This window comes from Hakea prostrata, chromosome 9 (assembly GCF_041222555.1).
Source record: "Hakea prostrata isolate BN-2017 chromosome 9, UWA_Hpros_2, whole genome shotgun sequence".
NCBI classification, from domain to species: domain Eukaryota; kingdom Viridiplantae; phylum Streptophyta; class Magnoliopsida; order Proteales; family Proteaceae; genus Hakea; species Hakea prostrata.
Window position 1 is genome coordinate 11,984,332 of NC_142608.1, and position 16,479 is coordinate 12,000,810.

The 16,479-nt window shown below is 38.0% G+C and overlaps 1 protein-coding gene across 3 annotated transcripts; it reads left to right on the forward strand.

Annotated features, from left to right (window-relative positions):
- The first annotated feature begins 6,781 nt into the window (after nt 1–6,781).
- Nucleotides 6,782–16,477, forward strand: LOC149004668 (uncharacterized). 3 transcript variants are annotated; one of them, XM_089168632.1, is made up of 3 exons: nt 6,782–8,969; nt 15,650–15,862; nt 16,001–16,477. In XM_089168632.1, the coding sequence occupies exon 1, from the start codon at nt 7,344–7,346 to the stop codon at nt 8,958–8,960; it is 1,617 nt and encodes a 538-aa protein (XP_089024758.1). In that variant the 5' UTR covers nt 6,782–7,343; the 3' UTR covers nt 8,961–8,969; nt 15,650–15,862; nt 16,001–16,477. The 3 variants fall into 3 exon arrangements, with proteins under 3 accessions (XP_089024758.1, XP_089024757.1, XP_089024759.1); XM_089168631.1 differs by having other exon boundaries at nt 15,650–15,858; XM_089168633.1 differs by having other exon boundaries at nt 15,650–15,858; nt 15,936–16,006.
- The last annotated feature ends 2 nt before the right edge of the window (nt 16,478–16,479 follow it).

Consider the following 16,479-nt stretch of genomic DNA (forward strand, 5'->3'; position numbering starts at 1 on the left):
AACAACACCTGACTTTCAGAATTCCAAAATCCAACCAAGGCAAGCTCTTCAGATAAAGGGTCCGGGTATGGATCATGGGCTTCAATCCGAACACTCCACAAGTTCACTTGACTAGACCTTCGGGTTCTCGGATCTGAAATACGGATCTCAGGTTAGAAATATGGGGGTTGTTACAATATCAATTTCCCATTCTAAATTTAAATAGACTGCTTTATTTTCACAAAAGTAAAAGTTAGTGCTTCTTCTACCAATCGGTGCAAATAAAAAGAAACCCAATATATATAATAAATAAAAAATCGCTTGTTTCAGAAAATAATTTTATATATATAAAATAAAATAAAAATAAATAAAGAAATAAAGAAAACGGAAGAGGCCAACTAAAAGTAAAAGTTGGCTTATTATTATTTCTTTTGATAAAATGAGTTTCTATATTTTAAATAAAAGAAGTTTCCGAATTTGCATAAGATTCTCGATTTCCATTCATCATCTTGGGCCCACATGAATTCACCATAAAAGCCCAAAAAACAAGGAGAGGGATTTTTTGCCATTCTCTTTTTTGGGTTGAATGTGGGATTTATTTTTTTTTGGTAAACAAAAAGAGGGGATGCAGTAGTAGCGATCTCACGCCCTCCACTACGCAATGTTCGGACTTTTTATCGAGTAATCCCTATGCAAGTATTAACCCCGTCAGCGAAGCTCCACCTGAGGCCTAGTATGTCCACAGAAGCCAGTAGCACTCATGCCCAGGCCAAAGAGCACACAACTGTCCAATGAAAGAAACAAAGGAATAGAGGGGATTCAAACCTGGGACATGAGGTTTACCAAACCACTTGGGAGTGAGCTTGGGACCACTAGACCACCACCCCCGATGGTGAATGTAGGATTCCATATTAATGCGTCCAAAATCTGCTCAGCCCTTGGATCTCCACGTGATGTCCTGCAAAACAAAAGCGTCGGATGTGCCCGCCGCCGGGCGGGTCCACCTCCGAGGCTGCGGTGATGACTTAATCACAAACGGCTCGCTAGGCCAAAGCTAATGAATGAACGGGAGGTGATCTAGATGCGGCGCGTAGTTTGGTCTTCGGTGTTCACCCGTCTCGGTGTTTCTCCTTGTCGTTGTCCGTCCTCACCTTGTTGGTGTGGGTTTTTGGTGTCCTTGTCTCCTTCGTTGGTGCACTCGGCCTTCTTCGGGTCGTTGGTCTCTTGTAGATCCGTTGGCGTGACTTCTACTAGTTTGGGCTGTGGGACTCGTGTTGGTTTATGCGTGTTTCCTTTGTGTGTTTCCGCCGTCGGTCTTGTCGGGGTGATTCCCTAATCCTGTGTTGGCGCCGCTATCTTTCTTCTTCGCCTCTTCGGTCCGGTGGTGAATGTATGAACCGGCGATCATAAACTCTCCATATCACATATATTGTTAAAATAAAACAAGATTCTGAATTTCCAATTGATAAGATCCCCGAATAATGAATTCATCATCTTGGGCCCACATTATGAAAGCCCATTTGACCATCACACCAAATCGGTATCGGATCGGTTATGGCCACTTAATTCAAATAGAAATCGGTAAAGTAAAAGAAATCTATCGAATATGGTACAAATTACATTTACACCCCTTGTGATTGTAAAAAGATTTATTTACATAAATTTATTTTATATTAAGAGTGTTTTACATGTGGGCTTTTTAGTAGTCCATAAACTAATTTACATCGTGTGAATTATATATTAATTAATTCTGGATGACCAAAAAAAGTTAATCAATTAATATATTTACCAAAAAAAGCATTAATTAATATGTAGTTTTAAAAAAATATGTATTGTGAATAGTTAAAGGGCATTTTAAACACAACACATTGTATTAAATAATTTGAAGGGTATTATGATTCTTTGAAGTTTGAAATTTGAATACACTTAGCGATGGCAAATGTGTAAGTTTGATTAGGACTCACACATAATATATTGCACTAATGAGACATAACATTAGTTTATGGTACTCTAAAGGGATCCACACGTAAAAATCTTTTTTATTAATCATATAACAACGGTATCTCTTTTTTTCTCTTTTAGTACAAAGGGGCTTTATTAAGCTGGGGATGGAGAAACAAAGGTATCTCTACTGCAAGAACAATAGAGCAATAGAGTTAGGTGATGGGTCAAAATCTATTGTATTTTCTAAAAACCTAATATTATCCTTCTTTATTTCAAACCATAAAGGTAAATTCAAACCATAGAATCTGGTTTCAGTGTAATTTTAAAGTTTTTTACATGCAAAAACATCACATCTTGAGTCCTTGTAAAGCAAAATTTTAAGCAATTTTCTAAAAAGTCTCAAAAAAGAAGTGGAATCACCCAAAGAATTGATGACTTTTACGTACACTTTTTTATTTTTTTTAAGCTTAGATAAGATTCAATAAAGATAAATATGCTTTTTTAGTTTTTTTTTGAGAAAGATAGCTTTATATTAAAAATTTTAAAAATCAAGGGGTTATAGAATTTTTTTCCCATTAGCATCATTCCTAATAAGAGAGGAAAGAGCTTTAGGGAGATAAAGGGGGTGAAGGTGGAATTCTTGGTGGATTGTGAGAATTTAGCCGGAAGTTCGCACAAGAGTTCACTTCACGCACAATATATTCAAAAGAACATGCAACAAAGTCCCCAACCAGCTCAAGAATTTGTTGCACAAGATTCTACTACATACCATGGAACCCGATAAATCTTCTGTATCATCATAATAGCTGACTCAGAATCAGATCGTATCTGAACTCTGTTGTGCCCCAAATTACGAGCTTTCAGCAAGCCAATAGCAATTGCTTTAAGCTCAACATGAAGGATGTTAAGGCTGGGCATACCACCAGCTATGGCAAAGATTGGTTTGCTAGTATTGTCACATCCAAGTGTCCCATAGCCTCCACGGTTACCAATTTGAGAACCATCGTAATTAACTGCAATCCAACCATCTGGTGGCCGTATCCAACGGAACATCTTCTCTGTGTCAAAAATGATCGAGCTTGAATATTGCCAATGTTGAAAAAATTCCCTCGTTCTCGCATTATTTGCCACCTTGTCTGATGTTGAGGAAAAGCGGTGCCGTGTCTCCATAACAATTTGCTTTTTAGTTTTTACAGATTATTAAGTACAGAGGGATATTTGTAATAAAATAATTTTTAGCGAGTTAAAAAAAAAAAAAAAAAAAGGAAAGGAGAGGATGTAAATATGATATGCTGTAGATTATTAAATTTGCTATTGGGCTTTGTGGTGGGCTTGTGGATGGGCATATTGAGGAAGGCCCATTGTTGGGGTAGAACCGTTGGCGTTAGGAGAGTAATAAGCGGATCCGTGACGAGCTCCCAAAATTGTCTTTGTAACAGATAACTCGCTCACCTTAGAAATCCTACTGTTTTTCGAAGTCCAGCTAATTCTTTACTTTAAAAACTCTTTAAAAGGGTTTTAAAGAGAGAAAGAAAGCAAAGTCGGTTTTTAAGCAAGAAAAACTCTCTCATACTTGTTCGCTGTGTGCTTGGTTCTTCTGTTCTTCAGAGACGCGAAAATGGCAAATTTCGAGAAGCAGTTGAAAGAGAGAGCCAAGGAACTCAAGTCTTTCTTCAAGAAAAGCGCTAAGATCATTGAATCTTCTTGCAAGAAAGGTTGGCATAAAGTGAAACATCTGAGAGGTTGATTTGCTTTTTCTGGCGATATCATTCTCATGGATCTCCGTCTTCTAAAACCCTAGGTTATTTATTTTATATTAGGTATCAATGTAAATCTCTCCTTCTTATTGTTCTCCTTGTGTTTTCTTTTTCTTTTTTTTTTTTTGAATTTTGGATTGATTGTTATATGGATCTCAGTCGTTTATTTGTTTAATTAGATAATTCTATTTTCTGTTGCTTATGAGTTAATTTAAAGTGAATTCTCTCTTCTTCTTTTTTGGTTTTTTCAAAAGAAAACCTCCTATTGGGAAGATCGGATATGAGACCGATTGATCGATCGACTTATCAGTGCTATGCTGCTTGTTAAAATTAAAATCTTTAACTTGTTTTCAGTAACCAACTGCTAATGCTGTCGACGACTGTGTTAAAATTCAAACGAGCTATCGGCTAGCGAAGTCTAATGTAGATCCTTGTTCTCCAATAAACGCGTGCCACTTCGATCAGCTGGATTTTTAAGCTTTTTTTCTTCCTGCCAAGTGCCAATGTAGTAGAAGTTGTCAGAAATTGAAATTTTTAATCGTTTTTGTTGAAATTCTTTTGTATCTTTTTCTCTGTCGGTCTTGCTCTCGTACGAAACTTCGATTTTGAAATTCGTGAAACCCTAGTTTTTCCTGGGAGATACCTTCCTACCAAAGGAATCGCTTTGCTTTCCAGCAAAGCCAAGCTGGAAGCGTGGGAAGCCTCTAGAACGCCCTAGAGGTTGACAGCTAGATCTGTCAAATGTGGAGCTCAATCCTGATCTGTAGCTCCTGCTCCACACATATTTTTCGCATCGAGGGTTTCTAGGGTTTGAGCTCCTCTTGTTCTCTCTTAGAGACGTAAACGATTGAATTGCATTCACACTCATGTGGTTCGATTGTCTTGGCTTTTTCTCCTTATTTTCTAAAACCTATTGAATCTATAAGAATCTTCAAGATAATTACTTCAATTTTTTGTGTTATATTGACATTTATATCATTTATAGATATTATACCATAGAGCATGGTTTATGGATATTATACCTTAAGAGCATCGTTTATAAATTTTATACCATAATATGATACGATGTTAGTCAATATGTATTCACATTAGATAAACAATTTTTTTCTGTGTATTAAGCCTACACTTATTATTGTATACAACTTTGAAACCAATCCATATCAATTTTCTTATTAATTATCATTTTAATCGATGTATTAATTGGCATATGAGTCATTTTTATGCATTGTTTAAAAAATAAAAAACCAAAAGGCTCATAAAAAATTCTCAATCTTCATATGTATTCACAAATCTCTTATTCCCATTGTTTTCCCATTACATTTGTTAGACGATTCAATCTATCTAAAAATTACAACTTCCTTTATCATAAAATATCATAAGTTGAAAAAACAAGAAATTTTTTTTAAAAAGTTATGCAAAACAATATTTGTCTTAAACTTTTTAATGCTTTAAACCCATTCATAACTTTTAATGATGGCATCATCAAAATGGAGGCCCAATAGACATTGCAAGCTTCAAATGCCTGCAATGGTCACTCAAATAATACAAAAGTCATCATGATGAGTAAATAAAAAGGAAGTATACTCAAGTTAGAACCTTTGATCATAGTCCTTTCTTTAGTTGAGGTAATGGAACAGCAAGTCTATTTTTGTATGAGGACATGCAAAGGGCAAGAAACATTATCATAAAGCGTTACAACAAAGTTCATCAAATTACAAGAAGATATTGAAATAAATTTTTTGGGTAGAAAGTAAATTTATTGAGACGGCAAAGCCGAGGAAACAAAACTACAAAGAGACTGCACCCAAGGAGAGGAAATGGGCCAAAAAGTCGGGACCGTCACCGACTTAACCCTCCGGGCTAGGAGATCAGCGGCCTCGTTGATCCGCCTAGAAATATGTTTAAGAAATTAATTAATAGTAGAAAATAAGCAAGCATAATACATCATGTGTAGATAATTTTTATATATTTTTTTTGTTTGAAACAATGTTTTGTGGATTTAATTTTGCTTATCATCTGTTATGTAACCAGCTTGATGCAAGTAATCTGAGAGGTCCTAGAGATGTTCAAAAGGAGACATAGAAAACAATATAGAGTGCTGTGATTACCCCTAAGGTAAGAAAAATTTTCAGTTGGGGAAAGGAATATAGAGCTCAACTCCTTCAATCAGGGAGGTTATATTTGACATTAGGGAGTTTGTAGTCTTATTTTTCATATTATTATAAGTTTTCTTTTATTCTAGATGTTGCAACAGCATGTCTGACCATTTGGTCTGGAAGGTCTGGTCTATTATAAGTATGATAATTTCTTTGGCTTTTGAACATTTGCATGTATGAGGACTTGTGGTCTTCTGCTGTGAAATGGAAGTTTGATTACCCAAACAAGCAGAATCTTAGGTAAGTAAGAATTTCAAAGAATGTGCAAACTACAAAGATGTGTTTTATGCATGTCTTCAAATAAATATAAATAAAATAATAATAATAATAATAAAGGCCTTGTATGAATTAAGAATGGGTGTTTCTCTTCCTGTAGGGCCAACTTCTTGTGTTATTGTAAGGATGTGGAATTCTACTTGGAATGCACAGCATCGTGTAGTCTACGATCCAAATCGAAGTTTGTGGTTGAGATGAAATATCAACCCCATTTCACAGTTGAATCCTTGTTAAAAAAAGTATCACTTACGCGAATCTAGGTGAAACAAATCCGACCACAAGTTTTAATATGGATCGAAGTGTTAAGATTAGAGCGATCAATCACACACAATCAAATAAATACAAAAGAATGAGACATGTATTTTGCCCTTGTTTACCTTAATGTGAGGCTACATCCAGCATTAAGTTTTACACTATATTTAATATTTTCTTACAATAGAATATATATATATATATGGCTTAAAAACCCAACGCCACAACTATTCATAGATGCAAGCCCAAACTGTAAAGAAACTTTGAGGCCCCACCGGGGCTGCCTCTCCGAACGCCCACTCGCTCCCTGGTGAACGGGACCCGTGTCTGTTGGCAGCACAATGTGAAGCATAAGCCATAACGTGGACCATAGGATTTACCAAAAAAAAATAATAATAATGATGCGGACCATAGGCAGCAGTGAAGCAATTTCGACCGGAGCGAGGCTCAACACCGAATCCTGTTAGTTCCAGAACTGGAATAGTCACGTCGGCTCATTCCTATCGATCTTTGTGTGTTGCGTTTCGCTTGTCGTCGTTAGCACCACTTCAGCCTCCAACGAAAGTCCCGGCAGTTCTGCTGAGTGAGTTTAATATCTCACTTCCTGTTTCTGGTTTTGCGGGTTCTGATTGATTTTCAATCCGAAATATTAGATTTTGTTTCTTATTTGTTCATTTTTCCACTAAGATTCTGTCGGAGGAGGGTTTCATTGATTCCTTGCCCACCCGGAGCATATTGTAAGCGAACTTGTGTTTGTTTATGTGCATTTTGAGCAATTCTGATTCAAAAACTACTTAGTGAGCACACTTGACGGAGCAAATGAATTGATGTTTCACTCGTCGTTCGTCTGCGTTTCTGTAAATTGGCCTGCTTTGACATGATCTTCCTTGACTGATTCTTCATTGTCTTAATTTCGCCCCATTGGGACTTGGGTTGTGAATTGTGATAGGAAATCGTCATCGTCTATGTATCTAGGGTGATGGCTGTCAGAATTCTACTCTCACGGAATAGGAGCCTATGTCGTTTCCTCCTACAACCTCGTCATTCCAAAACCACCCAAAGCCACAGAATTGGTCTCTTCATGCCATCAGATTGCGCTCCAGAATTGTCAGCCTCTACTTTTGGGTGTGGATTATCCCTGTTGCAGGGAATTTCTTCACAAACTATAGGATTGAATCCAAACACATCTTCAGCAGAGGATGTCAATGAGATTTGCAGGGTCCTGAGTGATTTCCGTAGCCTACATCATGACATAGAGTCTGCTCTTGCTTGTTTCGCAGGAAAGATCTCAATTGATTTGGTTGAGCAAGTATTGAAAAGGTGTAAGAATCTTAGTGTCTCTGCACACAGGTTCTTTCTATGGGCTCAAAAATTGCCAGGCTTCGTTCCTAGGCTAGAGAGCTACCACATTCTAGTTGATATTCTTGGAAGTAGCAAACAATTTGCTCTGGTTTGGGATTTTCTATTTGAGATGAAAAATGGAGGTCATGAAATCACACCCCAAATTTTCTGGATTGTCTTCCGAGCTTATTGCAAAGCTGATTTGCCAATGGATGCCATCCGAACTTACAAGAAAATGCAAGATTTTGGTCTTAAACAGAGTATTGATGACCTTGACAAGCTGCTCTTTATGCTTTGTAAGCAGAAGCACGCAAAGCATGCCCAAGAATTCTTCAATGATGTTAAATACAATTTAGCACCAAGTGAGAAAACTTATAGTATTCTGATGAGGGGTTGGGGTGATATTGGCAACTCTATGGAGGCTTGGAAACTTTTTGATGAAATGCTTGAGCGGAAATGTCCTATAGATCTGACTGCCTATAACACTTTGCTGGAATGCTTGTGCCGAGATGGAAAGACGGAAGAGGCATATAAGCTCTTCAGGGAAATGGCGTCTTATGGCTTTCAGCCTGATGCCTGTAGTTACGCTATCTTCATTCGTGCTTACTGTGAAGCCAATGATACTCATTCGACCTTGCGGGTTCTCGATAGGATGAGAAGGTACAATTTGGCACCAAATGTGTTTACTTATAATTGTGTTATCAAATCATTTTGTAAGAATGATCGCGTGGATGATGCTTATTTGTTGCTAGATGAAATGTTTGAGATGGAAGTGAAACCCGATACATGGAGTTATAATGCAATTCTTGCATTCCATTGTGATTCTTATGAAGTTTATCAGGCTCTTAAGCTAATTAATAGAATGGATAAAGATTCTTGTTTGCCAGATTCTCATACTTATAACATGGTGCTCAAAATGCTTATCAAGGTTGGAAGGTTTGATCGGGCAACAGAAGTTTGGGAGAGTATGGAAAGCAGGGGTTTCTACCCTTCAGTTTCAACATATTCTGTCATGATTCATGGGTACTGTAAGAAAAAGCATGCGCTTGAAGATGCATGTAGATATTTTGAGATGATGATTGACGAAGGGATTCCACCATATCTTAGTACATGTGATTTATTGAGAGACCGTCTTTTACAATCAGGATTATGGGAGAAGACACAGATACTGGCTGCAAAAATGCGGCAAAGCACATCATGTTCAATTAAGGAGCTATCGAGCACAATGGAAAGCAATAAGGCTACTGCAAGATGAAGATAATTTGTAAGTGAAACTCAATGTGTTTGACCTACTGAAATTGTGGATGAGGTAGATGTTTGCATAACAGTCTTTTCAATATTTATTTTGTGTTATGCCTTTCCCCCAGCGCCGGCTGCATTGTTTTTATTTTGGCCAAATTCTTCCTTAGCATGGATTTTGGACATGGTATAGGCTCCTATATGCGTGGTTCATTTATATGCCCCATTGTTTTATATTTTTATATTTGTTCTGGATACTTGGTCTAAGTATAGACGGCATATTTAAGTGAACTATTCATGCTTTCGTGTGGAATGGATGCATGGTTACAAGGATGGCCTGGATGGGAGAAAAAAATTTGGTGTTGCTTTATACATGTCTGTTAGGAGTGAGAAATGCAGGGTCATTTGTTTGTGATAATGAGTACATGCACGGATTCGTGCACATCCATATGCTTTGATCCAGTTTTTAGTGATGCTTCCATGCTTTATATTGTGTGCTGTTGCATAATCAACTGATTCATGCTGTTTTTTATTTTGACATGCATTGTCATTCACATGATAAATTTTATGATGTTATTGCATCTAAGATTGTGATGTTATAACTGAAAATATGGACAATATTGTCGCAGGGACATTTTTCATAAATAGTAATTACGTCCACCATCTGATGTGAACAGGGTTCACCCCCCCCCCCCCAGGGGGGATCTGAAACCTAAAGTGGGCCTATCTAGGGCTGGCCAAACCCTAAAGAGGGTATTATGGTCAAAACCAGCCCTAAATAATTTCTGATTCTAAATTCCAGAATTTTCTTTTTATTTTTCAGCATGTGTCTTTAGTTAATTAGGTTTAATTTCCGCATGTGAGTCTTGAGCTTTTTAATTCCAGCATATGTCAATTAGAGTCTTTAATTTTTTAATTAGCATGTCTCAGTTAGAGTCTTTAGTTGATTAGGAGTTCAGTTTCAGCATCTGTCAATTAGAGTCCATTAGATCTTCTATTATTTGGCCGGTTGTGATTAAATGTAATGGGATCCTAATCTATAAAGGAGTCCCACTTAGGTTTAAAGTCTTTTAGTTGGCTATAAATAGTCTATTCTTTCTTTGTAATTCTTAAAGTCTGATTATTGAATAAGAATATTGAGTCTGAGGACTGTCTTTCCTTTTTGAGGGGGACACTGCAGATTTTGAGTCAAGTTTTCTTTTTCAAAGATCAGCAACCCTCTCTAGCATTCTTCTTCAGAAAATTCCAACAAGTGTTCAACAATTCTCCAAGTAAGTGAAGCATCCCCACCCCCTTCCCTTCAATTGCAGCCAAACCCAGCCCCTTCCCCATCTCTGCGCAACCCTAATTTCCGCATCCCCTTACTGCCATACTCTGGCAGCATAATTCCCCCCCCCACAATCTTCCCTAGGCCTCCCCTACCCTATGACACCCCCCTCTGCAACCCTTTCAGCCCTCTCTCTCTCTCTCTCTCTCTCTCTCTCTCTCTCTCTCTCTCTGTCTCTCTCTCTCTGTCTCTTCTTCCCTACTGCAGCAGCAGCACCCCTCCCCTATTAGGTCCCTATCCCCACCCCCTTACCTTCCCTTTTGGATCGCATATCACCCCTTATCCCATCCCAACTCTTAGTTCCATCTAAAGCCTAAAACCCTAACACTCATAAAATTCCTCCACCTCATGTTCCTCATCAAAATTCTGCAGTTTATCTTCAGCCTTCAGACCTAAACCCTAGTTCAACATAAAACCCCAACCACACTTCAAAGCCACTTACGATTAGCATCTCCTACTCTATTTCCCCTTCCAAATCCTAACCCTAGTTGACTTCCCTAAGGGCCTGTTTGGTTACATGAGTCTAGAGATTTCAAATATCTAGAGATTTTAAATCTATAGATTTCAAATCTATGGAGTTATAATTTATAAAATTAGATGTTTGGTTGTGGAATGAAATCTATGGATTCATCCTAAAAAACATATTTGATCGACGTGATTTTTGTGAATGTGCAAATGTATAGTTTTTTTGAAATCTCTGGATTTCACCCCTTACCCATAAATCTACAGATTCATGTTTTTAGTGTAAAAAGGTGAATCTCTAGATTTCATGAATCTAGTGATTTTTACAACCAAACGGGTATAATTCTCAGATTCATGAATCCATAGATTTGAAATCTCTAGATTCATGTAACCAAACAGGCCCTAAAAGTCCCACTCCAAGTAGAAAACCTCCAATTAAACCTAAACCCATTAGGATCAAATCTGCCCCATTCCTAACCTCATCGAAACCCTAAGCCCCTAGTTTCTAAATCCTAACTATTAAATCCAGATAAAAAATTGTCATTACAGCAAGATTTCAAGTTTAAAACCCTCAGCCCTTAACCTTAGGTGTGGCTGAATTCTTCTGAAATTGTCATTACAGCAAGATTTCAAGTTTAAAACCCTCAGCCCCTTAACCCTAGGCCTGACTGAATTCTTCTAGGGCTTTACCTAACCCTTGTGAACCCTTAAACCATCCTAAACATCCCATAATATTAGACTTTTTTGCTGGAAGATTCTGGGCAACCCTTAATTTTAGGGAAATCCTCAAGAAACCAGCATTAAAATTGGGTTTCACATCACCATCATTTGTTTGATGGTTCTACGTTAGAAGGAATGTTAATTTAGTAAATTTAAATCAGTGCTACAAGTGATTCCTGACAGTGTCTGTCAAATGCCTTTTTTTGGTGTCTGGAAGCACTGTTTTGCTAGGTTATGACATGCACTACTCCCTATAATTGCTCTACATGAGCAGGATCAGGAGAAAGTTCCTTCTGAGAGCAGAATTGTTGCCTTTACATTTCATGTAGAGGTAACTTCCTTGAAGATCTTGATGTCAAGCAACATTTTGATACAATGGTGAGGCATTGTACATGCAGATTACTTGATTGATGAAACTGTGTCTAGAGGCTTGTTCTGCCTAAATGCTCTCCTAGTGTCAATATTTACATGGCTTCTAATCCATCAGATACACTACATGCATATCAACCTTGATGCTTATGCTTGAACGTCCATTCTTGGTGCATCTTTGCCTCTTTCAGATGTGAAGGGAGGCCCACTGGTCTATCTCTTGGTCATAAACTGGTTCAGAATCTGAAAATGTTACAGAACTGTTCTTGTTGACATGTACTCCAAGTTGGTTGATTCAGTTCATGTCTTTGAAGAGACAAAGTGCCATTGCATGTAATGCCGCGATTTCAGGCTTCACTATTGTGCCCTTTAAGGTTTCGTAACGATGGGCAAAACTGGGTTCACTTTACCGCCTGCACAATGTGCTCCACTCTGAAAGTGGCACTTCTCTGAATGCTCTTCAAAAGGGAAAGTAGGTTCTTGCTTTGGGTGATGGCAATGATTTTCTTTCCTGGGTACTGCTCTTGTTGATTTGATGGGTACTGCTCTTGTTGATTTGATTTCTAACTGAGGATTATTTGGGGAAGCCATTAATGTGTTCTACTATTTGAATTGCGGGAAGAGAGTATTATTTTTAACTTGCTTTCTCACTGCCTGCTCAGAAAAATCAGATTTATCTGATGTGAACAGGGTTGACCCTCCCATAATTGGGCCCAAAACCCAAAGCTGGCCGAATGTCCCAAGGTATCTTGGTCATTTTCCCCAGCCCTTGTGGGGCTCAAGAAGGGTCTGGTTAGAACCCCCTCGATTCAAGGGTCATGGATCTATCTTCAGTTCTTAGATTGGAGTTGTCTAGGGTTAGTAATTCAGTTTTTGGGGGTCATACTTAGTCAATATTAGAGAGTCTTGGTCAGCTAGAAGTCTAATTTAGTTAAAGATAAGTCCTTGAGTCACTGGGATTCTTCTTTAAAGATGGACTCTTATCAGTCTTTATTTACAAGAAGAGTTCCTTTAATATTTGAGTTTTAGGGGGAATCTATTTTCAAGGAGATTCCATTTGATCTTTAAATGTTTATTTGGACGGTTGAGATTATTTGTAAGAGGATCTTAATCTAAAAAGGAAACCTACTTAGGATTAGAGTCTTTTAGTAAGCTATAAATAAGCCTATTCTTTCTTTGTGAAGTTAAGTCTGATTATTGAAGAAAATTGAGTTTAAGTTAAGGATTTTGGCCTTGTTGAGGAGGCCATGGTTGAGTAATTTAGAGTTCTTATTCAAGATCAGCTTCTCCATCAAGATTCCAGCATCTTCTTCGATCTTCAGCATTCTTCCAAAACTACAGAAGCAAACCAGCCCTAAGCAAGTAAGTTCAGGAACCAAGAACACCTCCCCTACCCTGCAATTCCATCAAGAACCCATCCCCAACCATCTCCCTTCTTGTGCAAGCATTCCCAACCCCCTCCCACTCCTGCAACACCTCCAATATCCCCCCTTCTTTCTTTCTTCTGGCAGCCTCTCTCCCCCCTATTCTGTTTCTCTTAATTTTCATTTCTTCGACTTTTTTAGTTTTCTGGTTATTGCAGCAGTATTTGAAACAGCAGGAAAAAAAAATGACTGAAACAGAAATAAAAGAAGAAGGAAGAAAGACAGAAAGAAAGTTGCACACAATACCTACCCTTTTTCTTTCCAAACCGCTGACCTTCCCTGCCCTTTCCATTCCCCTTCCGTCATTCCCTGAGTTCTCCTGATCTTTCCCCATCACACCTTTCCCAGATAATTTTAGGTTGCCCTAGAAAAACCACATCTCTTCCATCTCTCCCTAATTCCGAATGGTTTATATTATTTATGCCTTTTTCCACAACATTCCCTACCCAATCACAGGCTTCCCTTGCCCTCCCTTCCCTTTTCCCAATAAAACCCAATCCATCTAGGGTTTGTTAATTCAGTGTTCCCTAATAATTTTAGATTGATCCTTTCCCTCCGATATCAATTTAAAATAGTTCTTACCCTATCACAATGATCCAAAGTCTTCCCATGAGAGTTTAGTAAACTCCTAATTTTTTCCCTAACTATCCACAGAATTTTAGAATTAGTTGCTGGTAGATTCTGGGCAAACTCTTAATTTTAGGGAATTTGTCCAAGAAACCCTAACCCTAACATTGGGTTTACATCATTATCATCTGGAAGTCAGGTCTTTATTTAACCATGAAGTAAAACCATACAAATTACTTGTTTGATGGAACTATGGGTGGAGGCTTGTACTCCCTAAATGTTCTCCTCAGAGCCCATATTCCTGAGGACCATGCTCAAGCTTCATAGCTTCTATTCTATCAGATGCACTGCATGCACATCAACCTTGATGTTTAGACTTTAACATCACTTCTTGGTGCATCTTCACCTCCCAATAGACCCATGTGTTGGTCATAGAAAACTGGTTCAGAGTCTGGAACTGTTATAAAACTGCTCTTGTTGACACATTACTCCAAGTGCAGCCAGCTTATTGATGATACAGTCCGTGTCTTTGAAGAGATAAAGTGAATTCGCATGGGAAACCATGATTTCAGGCTCTTTTTGTTGTGGCCTTGCTTGGAATGCCCTAAAAAGTTTTTGTGGTGGTGTGGAAGATTGGAATTCAGTTTACCAGCTTCACAATGTGCTCTGCACTGAAAGCATGTACCTCTCTGGGTCTTCAAAAGTGTAAGCAGGTTCATGCTTTGGTGATTGCTATGGGTAATGATTTGCCTTTTTTAGTACTGCTTTCATGGATTTCTATTCTAACTGTGGATTTGGGAAAGCGATGGAAGTATTCTGCCATTTGAATTGCAGCGGAGACAATGTTATCTTTGTTTCCTTGCTTTCTGGGTGTGTTCCAAATCAGAAACTTGTTGAGGTGTTTATGCTTATTAGATAGACAAATCAAACTCCATTGCTCTTGTTATTGCTAGTTCCTCAGAAATCAGATTTATCTGTTAAAAGTCAGGTTACTGTTTTAACCATGTAGTACAGTCTTCTGGTTCAGCTTTTGTATTTTGTTAAAGGGTAGACCCTATTTTTGAACACTACTTGGATTTTACCAAATACACATTTTTGGTGTATTTGCTGCATGGGATCCAGGAGGGTCTCACCTCGTCTTGCATGTGCCTTACAATTTAAGAAATTTGGAAGTAAACAAAGCAGCCAAGGAAATGTTCCAAGAGAGACAATGTTATCTTTATATTTTTGTTTTCTGGGTGCTTTCGAAATCAGAAGCTTGTTAAGGTGTTTATGTTTATCAGACAAACAAATCAAACTGCACTGCTCGTGTTATTGCTGGTTCCTCAAAATTCAGATTATTGTTTTAACCATGGAGTAAAGTCTTCTGGTTTAGCTTTTGTATTATGTTAACTGTTATACCCTATTTTTTATCACTACTTGGATTTTACAAAATAAACATTTTTGGTGCCGTTGCTGCATGGAATCCAGGAGGTTCTCTCCTAGTCTTGCATGTGCCTTACAATTTAAGAATTTGGAAGGAAACATGGCAGCTGAGGGAAATATTTCGAGGGCCATTTACAGAAAATTGGCATTCCTTTTTGATCCCTTTCCTTTCCATAGCTAACATGAAGGATACCATTTTTAATGTCAATTCTGGGAAAGCATTTCTATGTACCTCACCAAGAGTCGAAGACTATGGTGGACTCCATCCATTTAAAGTGGGGTGATACAGGGGATGTAAGACTATGGTGGACTCCATCAATTTATATTTCTGACTAATTGATTTTCAGAGAAATATAGAAAAGATAGTCTTTGAATTCTTCAATCTGCTGCTGTTCCTCTCCATCTCTTCAGAGAAACAGTGTTTTCAAATGTCAAAGAATTGGAAGGAGGCTTGCAATTTGGGTGGGCTGTGCACGAACAAGAAGCACTTGAACTTCCTATACTCCATGGTTTGTTGATACAGTGGTGGAGAATGGCAGTTTAATCTACTTCAGTGCAATGCATCCTCTGCTTGATAGCTACATGACAAATCCAACATCAAACTTGATCCACAAAGCCCAGTAGGTATCTCTTCTCTGTTTTTCTCATTGTTTTTTAACTTCTCTCTGATGCCAGCAGCACTTGATTTTGGGTCCAGATCAACTCCTGTGGTGTAACTGTCTCTTAAGGTTTTTGGTGGTTGACATTGATATCTTGCATCAGGACACGACCTTCAGCCCAAACGGAGGAATGCAACAAAAGAAGGTCAAGACAGCCACGCAATGAATCGGAAGATCAAGTGAACATCATTGTAGCTTAGTTTGTCGCTGGCCAGTTGATCAAAAATAGCAGATAACTTGATATCTAGCTGGTTTCGTTCACATATATTGATAAATCTCTATGAGGAACAATATAATATTGGTTATTCGTTGAGAAAGAAAGAGAGACACAGGCCTAATTTTCCTGTTGATAACAAACAAAAGGAGAGTGAGATCTTGTTAATTTCCACTATCTATTGATCTTTCTTTATGGTTCAATAATGTATCAGTAGAACAAACCCCCCTTGCTGGGCATTACACATATATGCAGATTCTTCCATCGCTCAAGCTTGATTTTACTCATGAAATTCTAGCAAGAAGCTATAGGCTTAACTACAAACCTATGCCCTTTTTTTTGAAGTTATATCTTGAACTCTCTGACTC

Bases quoted from the DNA above. Each gene is read 5' to 3' on its own strand.
- LOC149004668 (XM_089168632.1), top strand. From the start codon at position 7,344: ATGGCTGTCAGAATTCTACTCTCACGGAATAGGAGCCTATGTCGTTTC.